This window comes from Fusarium pseudograminearum, chromosome 1 (genome assembly GCF_000303195.2).
Source record: "Fusarium pseudograminearum CS3096 chromosome 1, whole genome shotgun sequence".
Taxonomy (NCBI): domain Eukaryota; kingdom Fungi; phylum Ascomycota; class Sordariomycetes; order Hypocreales; family Nectriaceae; genus Fusarium; species Fusarium pseudograminearum.
The window spans coordinates 3,749,778-3,769,269 of NC_031951.1; the positions used below are offsets into that span (position 1 = coordinate 3,749,778).

General features: G+C 50.0%; 5 protein-coding genes across 5 annotated transcripts, besides 3 other annotated features; 1 reads left to right on the top strand and 4 right to left on the bottom strand.

Moving 5' to 3' along the window:
• Positions 1–84: 84 nt before the first annotated feature.
• On the bottom strand, positions 85–1,618 carry FPSE_02603 (uncharacterized protein; the record flags this gene model as incomplete). Its single annotated transcript, XM_009255722.1, has 4 exons — positions 85–136; positions 192–387; positions 442–529; positions 587–1,618. The coding sequence occupies 4 exons, from the start codon at positions 1,616–1,618 to the stop codon at positions 85–87; spliced, it is 1,368 nt and encodes a 455-aa protein (XP_009253997.1).
• Positions 1,619–2,419: 801 nt separating this feature from the next.
• Positions 2,420–2,456: a repeat region.
• A 344-nt stretch (positions 2,457–2,800) lies between these two features.
• FPSE_02604 (uncharacterized protein) lies at positions 2,801–4,372 on the bottom strand (the record flags this gene model as incomplete). Its single annotated transcript, XM_009255723.1, has 3 exons — positions 2,801–3,132; positions 3,185–4,156; positions 4,225–4,372. 3 exons carry the CDS (start codon positions 4,370–4,372, stop codon positions 2,801–2,803), a joined length of 1,452 nt encoding a protein of 483 aa, XP_009253998.1.
• Positions 4,373–9,891: 5,519 nt separating this feature from the next.
• Positions 9,892–9,926: a microsatellite.
• Positions 9,927–12,705: 2,779 nt separating this feature from the next.
• On the bottom strand, positions 12,706–14,684 carry FPSE_02605 (uncharacterized protein; the record flags this gene model as incomplete). The annotated part of the gene is made up of 2 exons (XM_009255724.1): positions 12,706–14,454; positions 14,514–14,684. The coding sequence occupies 2 exons, from the start codon at positions 14,682–14,684 to the stop codon at positions 12,706–12,708; spliced, it is 1,920 nt and encodes a 639-aa protein (XP_009253999.1).
• A 488-nt stretch (positions 14,685–15,172) lies between these two features.
• On the top strand, positions 15,173–16,189 carry FPSE_02606 (uncharacterized protein; the record flags this gene model as incomplete). The annotated part of the gene is made up of 2 exons (XM_009255725.1): positions 15,173–15,186; positions 15,244–16,189. 2 exons carry the CDS (start codon positions 15,173–15,175, stop codon positions 16,187–16,189), a joined length of 960 nt encoding a protein of 319 aa, XP_009254000.1.
• An 877-nt stretch (positions 16,190–17,066) lies between these two features.
• On the bottom strand, positions 17,067–18,676 carry FPSE_02607 (uncharacterized protein; the record flags this gene model as incomplete). The annotated part of the gene is made up of 2 exons (XM_009255726.1): positions 17,067–18,476; positions 18,608–18,676. The coding sequence occupies 2 exons, from the start codon at positions 18,674–18,676 to the stop codon at positions 17,067–17,069; spliced, it is 1,479 nt and encodes a 492-aa protein (XP_009254001.1).
• Positions 18,677–19,013: 337 nt separating this feature from the next.
• Positions 19,014–19,044: a microsatellite.
• Positions 19,045–19,492: the final 448 nt, after the last annotated feature.

The following is a 19,492-nucleotide window of genomic DNA, read 5'->3' on the forward strand; positions in this document are numbered from 1 at the left end:
AAAATTCCCATTAAATCCAAGAGAATGGTCCCGGAATACCCAATCAGTATAGAATAGCCATATAAATATGTTTCATCATGGTTCCTAGCACACATGGCCAAGCATAAAGTGGTCGATGGCATCGGGGCCCATTTGGCTATTCGGCAGTTAGTCATAGTCAACACACCCAAAACAAGAACAAGGCTACTCACGCAGTCAACATTAGCTTCGTAAACTCATCAACATCTTCTGGCTGCGCATGCATCCAGACACCCTTAAAGTCAAGGTTCCGCACTGGGTATTGCGGCTTTGTTTGCCACGCACGGAAGAAGGCCATGGAAGAGTCAGCCTCCCAAAGATATTTCGAGGCTGTGAAATGAAAGTTTGGTTCCATGACATCGCAGGGCGCTATGAAGAAGTTAGTTTAGACCTCGTGCAACATAGGAAGGCTGGTTATCATACGCTCGTTGGATTTTAGTATACTGACCATGCACACGAAAGCAAATGCCATGACGATAGTTCGGCGTGTACTTTCGGCGAGTAACCAAGCCTGTGCAAGCATTAGCAAGTTTCCTGCATGGGCGACATGGCTTATCCAAAAACTTACCTCCCAGCTTTGTGGTGGCGAGCCCTTCAACAAAGTAGCAGCCGGGTCATCCCCAATTTTTAGCTCTTCCTCCATCTCCTTGAGATGGAACATCCATGCCATAAACTGTGGCAGCTCACGTTCGCTCGTTGCTCTCATCGTCACATCACCGTCGAACATACGTATGGAGTCTAGTATCACAATAGCCTGCACCCTTGCTAGTTTCTCCGCCGGCGTTGAAGCACGCTCGCCCTCGCGGTGAATGTCCTTTGCCATGTCGGCGATAAGCTTGAAGACCCATCCTTTGTTCTCTGGCGTGCGCGCCAAGTATGCGGATGCCGCCGAGAAGGCTGCCATCAGTGTTTTGGGGAGGTTGGAGCCGTAGAGACGAGGATGGATAAAGGGGAGGCGACGAGTCCTTGCAAAGTCGCGGTATAGATTGGCGATGGCATCGACAGTGTATCCCATGCGAGAACGAGGATCATACACGTCCAGGGGATTGATTTCAGTCATGCAGGGCTCTATGCTCTCAAAGATAGCTAGGTCACGAATGACGACCTGTGTTGTGGGCATAGATGGTATAGACGGTATACCTAGCTTGTTACTGCTGCTGCTGCTGCTGCCATAGTCACCCAGACTCCATAGCTCAGAACCAACAGACGTGTTGTTGGCCATGAGATGGTCAATGATGGAGAAGTCGAGGGGAGAATCGAGGTCTATGGTTGAGGTGGTGACTCTGTCGAGGCTATCTGGGGAAGTGTTGCTAGTGCTAGAGAGTGTTGATGTTCCTCCCAGGTTGTTGATGTCAAAGCCCATGTCAAAGTCAGGAACGTCGTTCAAGGAATCTGCGATGCATATATCGTCGTCGTGGAAGCTTGCTCCTGGTGGCAACCTCTGGTAGACGCAGTCGAGCCCTTTTGCCGCACAGCGGGTGCACCGGGGCGTCTTCTTGTCGCACTTGCGCTTCCCCCTCACGCAGGCATTGCAGCTCTTCTGTCTTGAAGCAGCTGTTCTGTCCATCTTGCGCGTAGCCAGTGGGCTGAACGAATCCATGATATATATGTATTATGTGGGAGAGCAAGTGAGAGTGAAGGATGAGAAAGCAGAGAGAGAAGAGCGGAGAGGCGTGAACAATTCCGACGGACTTGATAACGCCGGAGAATGAAAAAGAGGAATCGAATCTCGATTTTGCAGGCCTCACAGTATCTAATAGTTGTAAGTTATGGCTTACACTTAGGGATTGTACATAAGCACTTGCTGCCTCTGTCTCCGTCTCGTCTCGTAGACCAAATCGGGGACTTTTCCTCTGCGGGGCCTTTGCAAACTCCGCAACTCCGAAAATCCCACTCCGCCCACGCTTCCGTTTCCGCTTCCTGGACCTATTCCCAGCCGGACAACAATTAAAGACCCGGCTCCGAATTAATACGAGTGAAATTATTATATAGTGTGGACGGGTTTCTACTCATCATGGCATGTTAATGTTATTATCAGATCAAACTTGTTTCATCAGAACCATGCGCGCATAAGCCATGATGACTGATTCGATGCAACTTGGTACCTCCCTACTAACTTAATGACGAGTCTCGGTCACAGCAATATCAAAATCATGTCCTGAACCTGGTTTGTTTTATTCCCGCTGCCGCTATCAGTCTTTTATGATAACACAGCATATCAAAGTTGTTCTTCAGCACAATCACTTCCCGTGTCCTCGCAAAATGGGTATATACGCCTTACAACACCTTCACGCCATTCTCCTGTTCCTCATGCCCTCTTTTTGAGCTCCCAAATCCCAGAGCATTTATTCCGGCCCGTTCCGCTGTACCCTGCCATACCATTAAGTGACCTGTTCATCCCAAGAAGAAAAGAAGAAAAGGAAGAGAGAAAGAAAGAATATCTCCATCTGAAGCCTGCAGTGGGTGGGCCCCTGCATTTTTGGGTCCAAAGATCGAAGGAGAAGTTGACGCAAGAAAAGGGAGTCCACGGGCCGCTCGCCGTACTGATACAAGGGAGAAATAAAGCAAACAAAGATAAAGCAAATCTAATGCCTTGAGTTATCGCTGGCACGACAGTAACGACGGTCCATCTCAGTCTGTACTCTTCAGAATTGTAACCGCAAGGCTGCTGTGGTGCCGCAGTCGTCATAACTTTTTTCTTTTACCGTCATTCATTCGTAAACCGGACTTCAATAATTAATTAAAGAATGAGAAAGAAAAAAAGATGGCGGGTATACCACTTTCAGAATCTCTCCTGGCGATACCCATTGGTTTGAGGGTTGTCGTACTGGACACCCGTCATTGAATCTGGCCCGCCGGGCATACTGTTGCTCAGTGACCGGATAGGTGGCAGCTCTGGCCCATTTGAACTGGCATACCGTTCCGCTTGATGAGTCGTCGACGGAGGTCCTGAGCCCGGTGTTGGTGCTGAAGATGGAGATCCCCGAAGCTGGGTGTTCTCCACCCGTAACCCATGCAGCTCCCGACGGAGCAGGTCGATTTCTGATGCCACTGTGTTGTAGTGATTTTGGAGCAACCGGATGTGCTCCTGCTGTTTCTGATGTTCAGTTATAGCTGTGGCCTTTATTAGCAACATTCTTGTTCTTGTAGTGGCACAATCACGAACCTTTTGTCAAAATTTCCCACTTGGAGGCCTTTGAGCCTCGCTCCTGCGGCATAAGATCACGAAGCTGATCGAATAGTTCCTTCATTTCAGTTCTCCTCTTCCGCTCGGCGAGCTTGTGGCTAACTCTCAGTTCCGGGGTCCTGCTATAGGGTTGTGACCCTGTAGACCCATTCCCTTCCTCAGCTTGAAGATCGCTCAACTGCTTATGTTGCATAGAGTGGTGATGGACAGGAGGGAAATCCGAGGCACTAGACATACGAGAGTACTCGCTCTCCAGCCTTAATTGCCCAGCGGGCAGACGCGACTCGGTTGTGAACTGACTACTCGCAATCGACTCGGTAATGCTGCTGCGCCTCGAGTCAGTGAACGTAGGTGCGCCACCGACTCTTTGAATCTCCTCTTCAGGGAAAGCCCATGCTTGGCCTTTGGTGGGTTCTGCTGCTCGTGCAATGTGCCCCGTTGCCGGTCCAGTAATGGCAGGTGCCGTCTTGACAGTCTTGGTCTCGGGGTTCCGCTCCGCGTTGGGTTGGTAGCCATTGGAGATTCGATTAACTGAGAGGTGGTGGGGGTTCCGCTGGCTGTGAAGGGTGTTTTGAATCGAGCTAGTTGAATGATTGTTGGAGGCATATGGGGAGTTGTTACCAAGGCGCATATCACTGAAGTTTTGGTTAATGCGACTGTCGACACTTTCCCGCCTCAGCGCGGCCATTCCTGGTGCCAAAGTTTCGCCAATTGTATGGTTGGTACCGTTGGATTCAATTGACGTGGGCCTATCACGACGTGGATCGAAGGCAGCGGGCGGGTTGGGGGATACCATTGCGGCGACGCTCATGTTGGTTGCTGACGGCGATATAGGTCCATGAGGAACCATGTTGGAAGTTATCGGCGAAGGGGTCTTTTCGTGCGACGAAGACTGGTAGCCAGAACCGCTTGGACTGAGGCCGTTTACATTGAAAGAGGCAGCAGATGTGTCTGGATAAGTCAAGTCAGCGGTAGAACGGAGGTGTTTAGACGGGTAGCAATGAGCAGCGTACGCTTACTGGAGGCGTCTCCGTTAGAGTAGAACCCCGAATCTCGCATGTGCTGAGGGCCGTTTGGGACGTGACCTGGAGCATGGTCGCTGTTGAGAATATTGTTGAGACCAGCCGCCTTGGGAGGAGGTGGGCGTTGCTGGTTGTGACTGTCCATGACTGTTGGGGAGTCGGTCGATACTGAGGTGTCGCGTACACAGTCAAGTCCAATCGAGCCGGGTTGATCAAGTTACAAGTGAGCCCCCACAAAGTCCCCTGAGAAACGAAGCCGACAAACGGTAAGGATAACACAATTCGATTGGTTGCGCTTACGGCGAGGCCGGTGTTGGAGTGCGGTCGCAGGAATCGGGCAGGAGGTGTCGGTACAACAAGACAAAGTCCAGATTGCAATTGAACCGAGCCGAACTGAAACTGAATTGAGCTTGCAGCTGGCAGGACAGGACGGGCGCGACAATGCGAGGTCGAACGGGTTCGAGTCGAGAAATTACTGGCGTGTCAGAGCATGAGCCCCGAAGACGGATTGAGAAAGGGGACGTCGATGAGCTCAGATGCGATACAATACGTGGGTAGGTGATGGAAGGTAAATTTGTGAGAGAAAGGAAAGAAAGTGGACTTGAAGAGGGAAAAGTGCACACGAGACTGACCCTGGCGAAAGTGACAGACGGGGATGGATGAATGGATGCCACTAGGTCACTGTACAGGGAAGAAAGAGCCCGGGGAAGACTGGAGCCCCATCAGTAAACCTGCCCGCACCAATGCTACTCTAAGTACTTGAGTTGGTAGGTAAATGCTGAACCTACCTAGGTACCTAGGTACTAAGTAGTGGATACATGTACTCGAGACTTGGAGTTTAGGTACTAACATTACGTCGAGCGAGGAAGGAGAGGAGGCTGCCCAGGTCTAAGCTGGACTGGACTGAACCGAGGAAAGCACTAAGGTTCTAAGATTGGGGGGTCTTGGAAACAAACAATAAACTGGGAGATGACAAGAAGGAAAAGGGAAGCCAGCAGGTTGTTCATCCACTTCATCTGGGCTGTACAGAGCGTGATGAATCGATCAGAAATCAGGAACATTGAAATGACATGCGTTCAAAGCCCGGTCCCTCCCAGTACAAATGGTACATAGTAAACTCCCAGACTCCATGTCTCAAAACCTCTCATCCCATGGATCGTAGCACGCTGAAATAGTCCCCCTGCACTTGCATACGGTAGGCAACGCTTAAAGTCAGCCCCAAAGCAGGGGAGCAGAGGGACCTTCGTCTGAAGCAGACAAGTCCAGGTAGACAAGGAGCGGCCGGCCGTGGCTTTGGCTTTGGCTATGGCTATTACTTGGCCATGGCTATGGCTCCAGGTTTCGTCCAGGTCAGGTCGGGCCAGCATCTACAGCCTAGGCAGGTAGGTAGGTATGCAGTTAGTTAGTCAAGGCTCCTTGCCTGGTGGACGATGCATCCGCCTTCAGTGGGCATCATTGAAACAGTGCTACGGCACTTGAAAGTCAATCCGCAATCCTTGTTCTTCGAGGCAGCGATACGTACCTGTACTTATGCAAGCTGTGTACCAACCCTCGTGCCGTGCTCAGGGGTTTTTTGTACATGTTGCAACCTTGTGAACAGCCTAGTGGGTAGCAGAAAAGTTGGCCTCCTAAGTCTTAGGGTATAAAAATAAAAGCTTAGTCTAAGTGGCATAAGCTGCCCTAATAATTTTATCTCTTATGCTTCCAGCGGTCAATTTTGCTGATACCCTGACAGCATATTTGACGGGTCGTTCCTCACAAGAAGCAACTATTTGACAGTCTACGATTGATGGGTCATCAGGTCGTTTTTTTACTTTCTACTTGCTTTTCGCTGTCTTGGATAACCAACTGTCTACCAATTTGAGTACCTACCTAGGAAGTTGTACATTCTTGCACCTCATGGCGCAAGTATCAAAGAGCGTTCAAGGCTTCAAGCCAACAATTTCGTCCACGTCGCAATGCAAAGTATAGTTGACTTGTGGACCTTGTAGCCCCCACTATCGCCTCGGCCCATGTGGTCGAGTACAGTACATTGCATCTAATAATGGAACGCCTGGCGCTTTCGTAGGGAGTGTTCAAAAGCCTTACTACAGTAGGGGTGTAAGTTGTTGGTTGAGTGGCCCATCGGGTAGCGTCAGAAGAAGCCACCCTTAAGTTCAGGATCTCCTCTCTTCATCCCCCTCTGGGTCCCCCGAAAACCTTGTTTTTGCCATTGTCGAGAAGTCGTGGAGGTGCGGAGAGCTTGGGGATCGTGGAGGCGTACATAACTGGAATTGAATGCCATGTGGTTGCCGAGTATCGAGGCCTGAGCACCTATGCGGCATTCATCACCCACCACCCACCACCACTTAAGTCGTGACGACTTGTCAGTTGTGTCCATCGCAAAGTAAACAGGCGGCATATCGTTTTCCCTTTGTTCTATCCAGCCATGCACCGAGTCCTGTCGGGAAGAGATGTTCGTTTGGCCAATAAATTCGCTGGTCTGAACCGTCGCTGTAGCTGGCTGAATACTGTACTTGACACCGCATCAATAGTGCTGAACCGCCGAATCAACCAGGCTGACCAGCCAACGAACAAGTCCAACTTTACAAAGCACCTTTATGCCAGAAGACCCTGCTGCTTGTTTTGTTTGTAGTCAGTGTCCCTTCAAACCTGGTCTAGGATACCTATTTACCGGCCGGCCAGCCACGATACGGAATGCGATCACGTAGATGCCGTTGTTGTTCACTGCCGCCGGAGACACTAGCTGCATTTGTGAACGACTTCTGTTCAACAAATTTCTGACAGTTAGTGTTTTCAACTTGTTGAGCATGTTGCTGACTAGGTTGAGAAGCATAATGCAATACGAACTCCCTTGGGTCCGAACCCGTTTGCGCATTGTTCTCTGGGGTCTGCTGTGTGATGCTCACCAGTCAACCAGTGGTTACGTGAACGCGACAGTGAATCTTGTGAGGGGATGGCTTACACCAAGCCAGGGCGCCTCGTGCGCCGTCACTAGTGTGTCCATGACCCTGTCAGAAACCATGGTTCTTGGGCCATGCTGCAGTGACCAGGGTCTCAAAGACCCATGTTTTCCACATCTAATGGGATTGGCTCAATTTGTCTTTCTCCCGCCTCGCCCCCAAAGCTAGACCCCCCATGGTTGGGCGACTAGAAGCGGAGCGACCAACATCCCAGCACCACATGCGCGATCTTCCGTAGCCACGTGAGAATTCTCTTTTCAGACCAGAACGTGCCGCAGATCGTTTCGTCCACCAATAAATCTCTGCTCAGTGTTGTAGACAGTATCCATCCACGGCATCGACATGTAGCGTGCCCGTCCTTCTTCATCTTCTTCTCTAGAGGGCGATCCTGACACGCAGCTTTATGGAGATGTTTACCCAGAGCATTCTAAGGCTTGCGTAATGCCATGTGGCAGACAAAGTAGCCCAGGTACGCCGAACCTTGTAGATCCCGCTGGGATAGGTAGTTCGTGCTTGGTGATGTCGTTCCCAGATAGGTAGATGCACTGTTCGTGCGCACAGTACCTGCCATGCTCGAATTTCCCAAACGTTACCACCTTGAAACAATCGGCTGGAATTGTGTAGGTACAAAATCTCGTCAATCTTTGCTGCTTGTGTCTAGCAGGCGCTTGCAAAGTCTATGCTGCCGACAGACACGTGCGTGAGTGTGTGGGGGGGTGTAACTAGCCAGTGTGCCAAAGATCTAGCCGCTCTGGGGTGAACCGGTACGATGAGGAGCGTTGATCTTGAGATAGCTGGGCCAATCGACCAGGGTCTCCGTTGCGGTGCAGTATTGACAGAAGCAAAACGCAGGTGCAAGTACGGCCTAGTATTTACCACTTTGAAAGGGCAAATAATGTTTGGGTTCCAAGGTATGAATATCCGTACCTACCTGAGTTGGATTGTTGAGAACTGTAGAAGAAACCCGAATTGGAGCCAAAGCGAAAAGGCTTTGTTGTTCCTTCCCCAGAGTTGTTGCTAGCTATACGTTTGTGCTCTAACCTGAGTAGGTAGTAGATTTGAAGGTTTCTTCCTTGTTCACATTTATTGCTATTATTCAAGGTAGGTAGGTACTACCTAACCACTGTTATCCCGTTAGGTACTGTCCCCGCCTACGGGCTAACTTCCTTCCTAAACTCCCTTGTAGCCTTGGCGGTACCTACCTACCTAAGCAATAAACTCAACATCAACTTATCAATATCTTAAACATTGCTTCGCCTAGAGCGGTATTTCATTCCATGCCCCCAAGGTTCAGCTCATGCACCTCATCACCTCAGCCCAGCCTTCCGTCTGTTCTGTCAGCCTGCCCCGGTTCAGTGTCTCTGCTCCTATCTCTCTACCAACCTAGCTAGTATTGCAACAAATTGTCATTCGCCCATTTCCCGACAATCTGAAGTCGACGAACCTTCAAGCCAACCAACAACTCGTCTCATCCTGCCACGCGAGCATCTTTGGATCTGTATCTGTGAAACTCACACGCCTCGCGTTATGAACCCAAGGTAGCACAGGCGGTCCAAGAAAGGACAGCGCAGGGCAAACAAGGAGCTACCTGGGCACCTCACCTAGTAGTACCGTTCCGTAGTACGACTAAACTAATGGTACATGCAACCAACATTGGCTATTCTCTGCTGTTGAACAAAGATCCCTTCCTGTGGGTTTTCACGCCAAACCCGAATGGAAAAACGTCAACCATGCCCGGCTTGCTTGTCCTTTCGGGGGATTTCTCCTGAAGATCCCTTTTCTCGCCCGCAATTCAGAGAAAATGCCGATCACTACTCCTATTTTCCCGTCGGCTCGTGGCTACAGGGTATTGGCGAAAAATGATTTGTGCTATCCTACAGCACCTTTGGTCACGAATTGTTTTCCTTATGATTGATCCCTTCTACGGTTGTCATCTCTATATCTTCTCGATGGCAAGGCCCGATCAGCGTTCAAGTTGTAAATATTACTGCACCGCTTTGATGTCCTCAAAATCAAATTTGGGGCTCAACCTCACAATAGTTATGCACTCTGTATAGTGGTGTTCTGCTATTTCATTATTTGCGCCATCGGAATAAGCTGACGTCTGCTATCTGGCAGTTCCCTTAATGCGACGGTACAATCATGAAAGAAAACCGGCGCTCTGATGCTGCACGCTAATTAAGCCTGTATTAGAATATCCTTTTGATTAATGTCACTTAGTAGACCAGCGCTGACAGTCCAATGTCTGGATCTCCGGTGCATTTTCACTCACTAACGGGCTAGCAATACCAACTCTTCCCCGTCACGGATCTCGATGGTGCTTTGGCAATGACAAGCAATCGATGTCAGAAAACTGACACTATAACAAGTGCCGGCATGGTAATTGTGATGACAGCCATACCCATACTTGTTTGGCTTGGCTGGTAGCACAGTTAATCATGCACCATCACGCCAATTCGCTTGCCACTGGCTACACACTGCATCACTGAACTGAATCAAATTAATCATTGCGCTGGAAGATGGCTCACTGATAGCACCTCAACCGGCCTGCTTGCTGTTTTCTGGCCCCTTTGCGTTCCTATCAGTCCTATGCATTGCATAATGGCAATGCGGCGGGATAATGAGAGTCATTGCTTTGCTACTGTGCCTCGAACTGAGGGACCCAAAGCATCTGAACAGACTGGGCTAATTACCATCACATGAGAGAGAGAGAGAGAGAGAGAGAGAGAGAGAGAGCGTTTTTGGATACTGGACTTGCTGCCACTGGCACAGTCCATCCTCGTCCACAGCGGGGAGTCAGCTCTTTGAACCGAACGCTCCTTTTGTTAACGTGAGACCTTCATCAACAGGAACCCAAATGTGTTTATCTTCTTACAAAATAGATATATTGGCTCACAGTTACGGTAGATATGACAGGGTTGTGCAGTATTAGACCCAACCGTTTGGTAAAACCCACCGATCTTGAACAAGCTAAAGAAGGACTGCTAGCTAATAGGGTTGGAACTAATGGATAACTTGTGTAGAACTGCAAACTACGGTGTGTTTTAAACTCATCTTCCAGATGATTTATTCGCCCTCTAGTCAAGAAAGAAAGAATATTGTAAAGGATCCGATCTGTCTTGCAATATCACAGTGGGTGATGAAGTTGATTAAGAGTCCGACGACTTTCGGCCGATTGGGTAAGAAAAAAGACAGGGGTTGGTGACCAATGACTGACAGAATATCACATCTCAACTGATACATTTATGCCGAAATTGAATTTGACAACCAAGGTTGCTTGCCATCTCAGCTGAACCGACTCGTAATCAACACCTTGTCTGGTGGTCGGCTGGTATCGATTCATTGAGAAGCCTCCGAGTCACACCCTCGATTAGTTTATGGTGCTCTCATTAAACTCGAGTCTATGGGTGGTACGTAGGAGACATGTCTTTAGCTCCTCATCGTTAGCATCTCATCTTTTGGTAGAGTTTTGGGCTCGCTATAGTACCAGTCCATCAGTGTCTTGTTGGTGATGCCGTCGACCGTCAACCAAGAAGAGAAAGCACAAACAATTACCGTCCACACAGATTGACATCCGATTCACTACGCCGCTACCCCGATCTAAGACGACGCACCGCACAGTACAAAGTCATGTCTCAGGTCTCCGGGTACATACAGCACTCGATAGGCTGATATCGTCACTCCTACGCCTCGATCGAGCACTCACTTGCATCGAGCCCACGGCCCCTAAGTCCATAGTTCAACGCCCTCCGTCCCCACCAACATACCAAGGAGCCACATGTTTCCCACCACCACTAAGAAAACGGCAAAGACAACCGCTTTTCTGCCTGCTTGAGCCTCCAGATAGCCCGGCCTTACTTATCGGACTAAGCCAAACGAATCGTATTATTCACTCAATGGCCGCCTTTTTGCAAATCATGCGCCGAGGCTTAGTACCAAGGGAGAATAGAATCGTAACTCTACAGGATCTGGCCAAGAACATGACATCCTACGGCATACATACATCTTCGAAATAAACCGATTTTCAACAAGATAGCTCGAGCCACATCCCTCCCCAGTCATTACTTAGTTATCGGTCTATTGTCCAGCCCAATCACGTCAGTCAAGTGCCTGGAAGACAATGTCACCGACTCTGTGTCTTACTTTCTTTCGTTGCTTTTGTCGATATCTCGGAATTCAACTCTTGGCTCTCTTCCATCTCGACGTAGTTTCCCCTTGCATACTTCAGCTCCCATTTCCCCACATCGGGGAGAAGAAATCCAATAGTCTCACGCTGCCGCCTGTCTAAAGCAGCACTCATGTCCGTACAGTACGGTATTTATTGGTTTCTGTAGCGGCTGCATGGGTTGAGTCTCTTTTGGGAGAGACATGCGTTCGGCAGTGCACTTTACTCATTACGGCCTGACCTGTTCTGTCCTGGAGCCTGGAATTGGCCAGCTAACCATTAGTGATCTCAAGATACCCGAGAGATCGCTTTGTCGGAAACTTACTCAACCTCCACACTGCATCAGCAGCTCGGCTAGTGGCAAAGGACGACGTGAGATGAGATGAGATTGTGTAGGTGGGGATGAGAGTTTACCCCATCGGCGAAGTGTTTCCCCCTACGAAACAGAATAAAAAAGAAAAAGAAAGAAAAACTTACTTGATATGTTGGTCGTCGGGGAAATCTGTCACGGCAGTCTCTTCAGAACTTACATCAATTGTCGCGGCCGGCAACTGGGATAACATATTCGAGGGCCCAGACGCTCAAGAAGCGCCTTTCCCCTCCCCCCGAGTCATAAGCTATCAGACTAACAAGCTTCGTTGAATCGCCAAGACTGTAGCAGAGTGGGTTTTGTCAGTGAAAAGGTTGAAAAGCCTTTCCCCCTTTGCTTATTCCCCTCCCCCAGCACTTGTTTGTTATCAAGACTTATGTGGAGTTAGGCAATAGTTTAAGCCTCAAGGGTTCAATCCGTCGGCGCCAGTTTCGCTTCCGTAATGATCACGGTCTAGACTATGTGCTTCCTGCTCGGCCTTCTCCTAGGCTCGAAGCCAACTGCAACATGTACATTTTCGTTTCTATGACACCCAATGGAAGAATCTAATCAGTGATACCAATAAACCGAATTGGATTGGCTGGTAGGCCAGGAAGAACAAACAGATGCCCTCCTTGCATACAGGCATACTGCAAATAGTTACATGTAACAGTGACCACTTAGCACGGCAGATGTAGATAGGCCCTCGGCGTTGTTACAATGGGAGATGATGGATGGTAGCATTATTTTTGATATGCATTCATATTTGAACGAGCCTGGAGACAACTGTACGCCATATCATATTGTTGCTCCAGGGACAACGCATCTGTGATATACAATATGCTCCCAGGACTGTGAATGTCTCTCAAGTGCAACATCTGAACGGATCCAAATCCAGACAGATACCCGTCATAAATACATCTTGATTCCCCCCTCATCTTCCACAATGCAGACCGCTTCTTCATGTAAGTCATTTCATTAAAAATAAGAACCCTGCAGCCTTAAAACTCAAACTCTGGTCTGAACACGTCTGGATCTACACCCGCAATGGTCTTCTCCGCCAGATCCCGCCGACCCATCTGCGTAAAGACACGCCTGAGGGTGTCGTATAAGGTGCTGCTCCGGTTCTGCGCTGACATGCGGTCAAGTGTCTCATCGACCCCAGAAGCGTTATCGCCTAGGATCTCGTATGCTTTGCTCCGGCCCGACTTCTCGATGGCCTTGTGCATCTCCAGGGCGGCCAAGAAGTGGCAGGCAGCTTCGTGATGACAGTGGATGTTGATGCAACTGACACCCAGGTTGTAACGAGCGCGTACGAAATTAGGGGCCATGGCAAGCGCCTCCTGGTATGCCGCAATGGCTTCCTCAGATCGTCCACTGTTGGCCAGCGTCGCGCCAAGGCGGTTCCAGAGGAGATGAAGCTGTTCTTGTTGGTTGGACGAACCGACTTCTGACGAATGAAGAGCTGACTGGAAGCAATCGACTGCTTTATCATAATCCTCTGCACCGTAGAAAAGGACACCAAGGCCAACTTGCACATCAGGATCCATATGCTCACCGTCGGGACTCAGCTGTGCCGCCTTGATGAAAAGATTCGTCACCTTATCATGCAGCTGTTGGCGGTCTGTAAAGCCCATTTCTGCGGGAGGATGCAGGTCTTTGGGGTTGAGAATGTTGGGATACTTGACCGACAACCATCGTTCAAGGGTTCGATAAGCTGTGCTGTCATAACCTTCGTTGGTATACGATACGGCCAAACCCATCAAGGCTGCTAAGTTGTTAGGATCCTGCTTAAGCGCTTGCTCAAGAGCTCGGATAGCTGCCGTTTCCTTCTCGTTCTGCGCTTGAGCTGTTCCCAAGTATACCCAGGCGTCGGTATGGTCGGGATTTTGCTGAACCGCGGACTCAAAAGCCAGTGCAGCTAGAGAAAGATTACCGCCTTCTTTCATAATGCGGACACCCTCCTCGAAAGCGTTCTTTTCGTCGCGGAAGAAGTTATCTTGTTCGAATAAATAGGTTTCGACGGCCGGGTCACCGAGGCGGCCCCAGTCGCCCATGCCCTCGAAGTCGGGCATCATATTGTTGTTCCATTCGCTGTCGAACTGGTCAAAATCCTGTCTAGCAGCAACCGTCTCAGCTTGTATTCCGTTCCAAACAGATTCAAAATCACCGTACTCATTGGTTTCGGACGTTAGACCTTTGTCCATTTCATTGAGCTCACGCTCTGCAACATTTGCCTCTTCTTGTTCCTTTGCATTGTCTTGAAGCTCCATCGAAGCAAATTGCTCCTCCCACTTGTGGTCATCAAGTTCCACGAGCCGACCCTTACCCTTGGCATCCTGTTGCTGTGGTTGATGCTGCTGTTGCATAGGCTGCTGGTTTTGGTACATTGGCTGGAACATGGGAGAGTAGCCCATCGGTCGGTTCATCATGCCGCCCATCATTGGTCGTTGTTGGTTCATCTGGTTAGGGGCGTTGCTCTGCATGGGGCTTGCTCTCGCCGAGGAACCTTGTGCGTTGAGTTGTTGGAATCGGGCAAACTCGTCAGCGTTGAAATGCGCCTGTGCAGCAGAAGGCGGCTGGAAGGCTGATTCCATCGCTGGCTGGCCGTTGAAGTCGTGCGCCCATGTTGGCGACGCTGAGCTAGCTCGCATATGGGACTGGGCTGGGTTAAGAGGGCCCATCTGGCCCGGCTGCATGGGGAATTCTTGCTGTAGGCTCGGGCCCTGGTTGAGAAATCCATTCATCATCTACAACATCAAGATATATGTATTAGTAATAGGCTCATCGGCCCTGTTCAAGGGCATACCTCATCTTGAGGCGCATTCGCGCTCTGGCTGCGAAACCCGTTGAGCTGTCCACCAGGACCTCGACCAACAAGGCGGTCTTGCTGAAGGGTTCTATCATTTTGAGTGTGCTTGTGAAGCTGGCTAAGAGGGTTTCCAGATGTCGAACATTCAGCGCCACCCATAAACGACATGATGATTGGCGGTATATATTATTGCTTTAGAATTTCGGGACTATCGGCGCGAAGGAAGTGATATTGATGCTTTTAGATTGATGGTGATATCCTCGCTTTATGTACGTAGGAGAATAATGAATACGAGGCGTAGTTTACAGGTCGAAGTTGGTCCGACTCCTACCATGATCTAGCGAAACCCGACAAGATGCCTGCGTGAGTATGGCGGGGAAAATACCGAGGCTCCGCCGTTCTCGTTGCCTCTATCGGTACCACTTGCCGATGAGGGAGTAGCAGCACACGTGACTGCGGGGTGGGAAAGAAACAGGGGTGTCCATCTCACCGAGGACAGACCTTTCTTCTCGGTGAGCAGGTGAGCAGCGCATGCTTTATGCTTTATCGATAAGAACATTTTTTTTCTTGCGCTTCTTCAAGTCTCAAGCCAGCCTCCGTCCCATTGAAGCACCATCACCAATAACACGGCACATCCAATACCACAAACTGCCAAGATGCTCCGTCAAGTGTATGTTCAATACTTGTTGCTGATACAATCGTTCCTTTGATACTAATATCCGTCAAGAAAACCTCGCAATGCGCGTTCAAAGCGTGCGCTCGAGAAGCGCGAGCCCAAGGCCAACGAAAACCCCAAGACATGCCTTTTTCTCCGCGGAACATCGTGCTCTCAGATCGTCCAGGACGCCCTCAACGACCTTCACCAGATGCGCCAGCCATTGGCTAAAAAATTCACCAAGAAGAATGCCATCCACCCCTTTGACGATGCTGCTTCGCTCGAGTTCTTCTCCGAGAAGAACGATGCCAGTCTGCTCGTCTTTGGCAGCAGCCAGAAGAAGCGTCCCCACACTCTAACGCTTGTTCGTACGTTTGGATACAAGCTTCTAGATATGCTTGAGCTCTACCTCGACCCCGAGAGCTTCCGAACCATTGCCCAGTTCAAGACTAAGAAGTTTGCTATCGGTCTGCGACCCATGGTTCTGTTTGCCGGCACCGCCTTCGAAAGCCCTGTCAGCAACGAATTTACTCTTGCCAAGAGCATGTTTCTGGACTTTTTCCGAGGCGAGCCTGCCGACAAGATAGACGTCGAGGGTCTTCAGTACATTATTTCCATCAGCGCTGAGGATAGCACTGGTGACGGCGATGCCAAGCCTGCGATCCACCTCCGAGTTTACACCATCAACACTAAGCGATCTGGCCAGCGCCTTCCACGTGTCGAAGTTGAGGAGATTGGCCCTCGCATGGACTTCCGTATTGGTCGTGTCCGAGAACCCGATGAGTCGATGCTCAAGGAGGCCATGAAGACACCTCGCGGCCTCGAGGAGCGCACCAAGAAGAATATCACGACTGACTCCATGGGTGACAAGATTGGTCGCGTGCACTTGGGCAAGCAGGATCTTAGCGAGTTGCAGCTCCGCAAGATGAAGGGTCTGAAGCGAAGCCGAAAGGACGCCGAGGGTGTGGCGGACGTTATCGAAGAGAAGGGGGAGGAGACCAAGAGGATAAAGCAGTAGTAGATACACCACATTGCAGGCTCGGAGTTGGGCGTCTTGGAAAAGGTCCTAGGGAGACCATATCAATAATTGATTTAATGAGACAAATCCCGTAAACATGGCGAGCACTATTGTCTTCCTCGTCCCCCAGACCGCCCGTTCTCGTTTTTCAACTACCCCATACTTTATGCGGTAGCCAGTGTGTCTATCTACGGATAGTAAGTAGTCTTACGTTGTATCCTAACTCTGGACATTGTTTTGCTACAAAGAAACAAGGATGGATGGGTTGTAAATCGCATTTATCTATTGCTATAAAGACATCATTATGTACTAAATTAAGGCAGAGGCCAAAGAAGCCGACTGACTTGGCCCTATCTGGTATCCGATATAGACTAAAAAGCTACAAGCTCAACAGTATGCACTTGGGCTTCCTGTCCAATCGTGCTGTTTCCCACGTCTATTCTATCCTCCAACTCATACAATTCATGGTCGGTCATAGACTTAATAGTGTGGAGAGAGATAAAACAATGTGAGTCCTACCAATATCGGGCAACGAATGCCCAAAAGCGACCTCATTTCTGCTTAATGCACCAATACATCAAGCAATTTGAGTCGACTAAGGATACAAAATCGTTACCCAAATCGTAACTGGAAATATTCCACCGCTTGGTATCTAGGTTCGATCCGCATTAGTCCAGTGATAAGGAGACAGTCGTTATTCATCAAATGTATAAAATAAAGTCGGGTGCGCTTCTTGATCATGTCTTGGAATAGAAAAGTTACCAAACTGACAAAGATCGCGCTGAAGCTGATTACCGACAAAATGAAAAGGGCCTCGAGACCAGCTCTCAAACCCAGGGTCCCGCCGTCGTGGCTACATGCAGTTGCCAACCCCCCCTTAGTCGGGTGAATCAGGCACAATGAGATCCTCGTCTGCAATGGGAATGGGGGGCTGCGTGTGCTGATTCAGCATCTCAGCAAACATCTCGATGTGCTGTGTCATGGACCCGAGAACATTCTGCTGTTCTGGTGCTTGTTCCTCCAGTTCGGTGCCCCAAATATCTTGCGGTATAGAACTGCCGTCCAACACGGCAATCCTTATTGGCCACTCAAGGTGACGCCACCATTTTGATCCCGGCTCGAATAAGCTGACCAGTCCCATAACCTCGCGGCGAGCAACATCTTGCAGCCACCAGACGTTATCCATTCGCTTCAACAAAGCAAAGAAGCAAGCGAGAATGGCAAGAGCTCGGGGTCGCCTTGCATCAACAAGATCAACATATCGCTTAGAGACAGTGGCAGTAAACGTAAGGGCAGCGGCTGCGTGGTAGTTTTTGTGTGCCCAATTGAGTACGCTGACAGCGTGTGAATAAGCCTGGGTAGTTGAGGCAACCAGGCGGGGATCTTCGTTACTCAATTCATCAGCCAACCCTTCGAGCATGTGGCCAAAGAAAGAGTCGGGCGAGCGTGGGTTGAGGTTCAGCTGGAAACTAGGCTGCGAATCAATGATAACTTTGACGATATCGCTGTGGTGAATCCACTGCCAGGAGTTTGCAACCACGGTCTTGACGCCTTGGAAGGCATGGAACCAAGACAGCGGGGGCACATATCGAATTGTTGAGTCGCCAGGAGCAGCGTCACCATCGTCCTTGACGAAGATTCGGGATGCACTAGCTTGGAAAGCAATCAAGGTTGCTGTGAGGAAAAGGGCCTCTGCGTTCTCGGGCGTTATGCCCGCGCCGAGAGATGCACCAAAGGCAGAGAGAGAGGAGGCTGAATAGGCATGCGAAGCGCGCACCAATGCCTTGTCGTTCGGGGACATGGAACGTAAATGGAGTGCTGCTACTGACAAGATGGCGTCGGCGAGGTACGTCTTGCCATTGCCAGAGAATGCCATCTGTGGGACGGCACGTTGCCAGATGTCCTCGGCGGCTGGCGAATTGGTCAGAAGCGTCTTCGAGGTGACGTTGGTGTAATGATGCATCAAACGCAACTCGAGCATTCTTTCACCATGGTCTATAGTGTTGGTGGACGAGCTTATCGAAGGTTGTGAGTAAACGGAGGTCGGAGGAGAGGGATTTGGTCTTGGCGCTCTTGCTGGACTTGAAGGGGCACGTGGGCGTGTTAACGGAGTCCTTGGAGCGGAATTGAAGTTGACTGTGGGTGCTGGTGAGGGAGTAGGTGCGCCGACGCTCTCAGTGCTGGTGTTGGTAGAGATTGCCAGTTCTTCTAGGACATCGGGGTTGCTGAAATCGCAAGGAACACCATGCTTGGCACAGTTGCCGCATCGTGGATGAACTTCGTCACACTACAACCGAAGGAATTTTTCGAGTCAGCAAGAGAGCTAAAGAGATAGAAGTCCAGCCATTGCGAAAGACAGAATGGCCAGATTACAGACGTGCAATGAAGCGCGATGCGCAGAGGATCGAAAAGGCATACCTTTATCTTCCTATTTTTACACCTCCGGCAACCGGCGCGAGACTTTTTGTGAGACCGACGAGGCGGCATGATGGCGCAGAGTTGGAAACAGGAGAAAGAAACAGAAAAATGGTTTCAGCTGTTAACAAGCTCCTGAAAAATATATGGAGAGAACCCTAGATCGTGAACAAAATCGAAGCATGGCCGCAGAGGCAGGGGGGCCTCAATTGCTGTTCGCTTTAAGTATCCGTAAAGGAGAAGGGGAGAAGCAATTGTGGGGAGAGGTGAGAATTATAAAGAGAATTCCATGACGCGTGTTGAAGATCCAGAGAGGCAAGCAAGAATCGTGGTTGAGCACGTTGATTTCTTGAAAGAGAAAGGATGAGATAAAGTTGAGATAGGAAGGACGGGGGGAGCTGGGCTGAGATGGTGGTGGTGGTAGTATTGGTAGTGGTGGTTGCTTCGCTTGGAAGCAAGTGCGGTGAAGGAGAATCGGGCGTATTTTGATGTGATGAGATGCAAATGAGGGCAGGAGAGCTGCTGGACAGCCAACATTGGGTGACCTAGGTGGAGGGGCGGTCCCGTCGGCAGGACTCCTAGTGCAGTGGAGTGAAGTGCTAAACCCCCAGTAATGGATCTGAAGGATGGAGAGTTAAAGAGAAAGAGCAATGGAAACCCAGCCTAGGGGGGAGGCCTGTAGGCCTGAAAGGCTTCGAATTTAGCGAATGGAAGCTGTGGAAACAAAAAAGGCTGCACTGCCACAGCATGAAGAACAGGGATCTACGAGTACCTGCCCGCCCTGCAGCATGCCTGCCTGTCAGGGCTGTCGTGTGCTACGCTGTGATGTGCCTGTCTCATCTCATCGCGGGCCGGGAAAGTCGGTGGTTCAGTGGGGGGGGGGGGGTT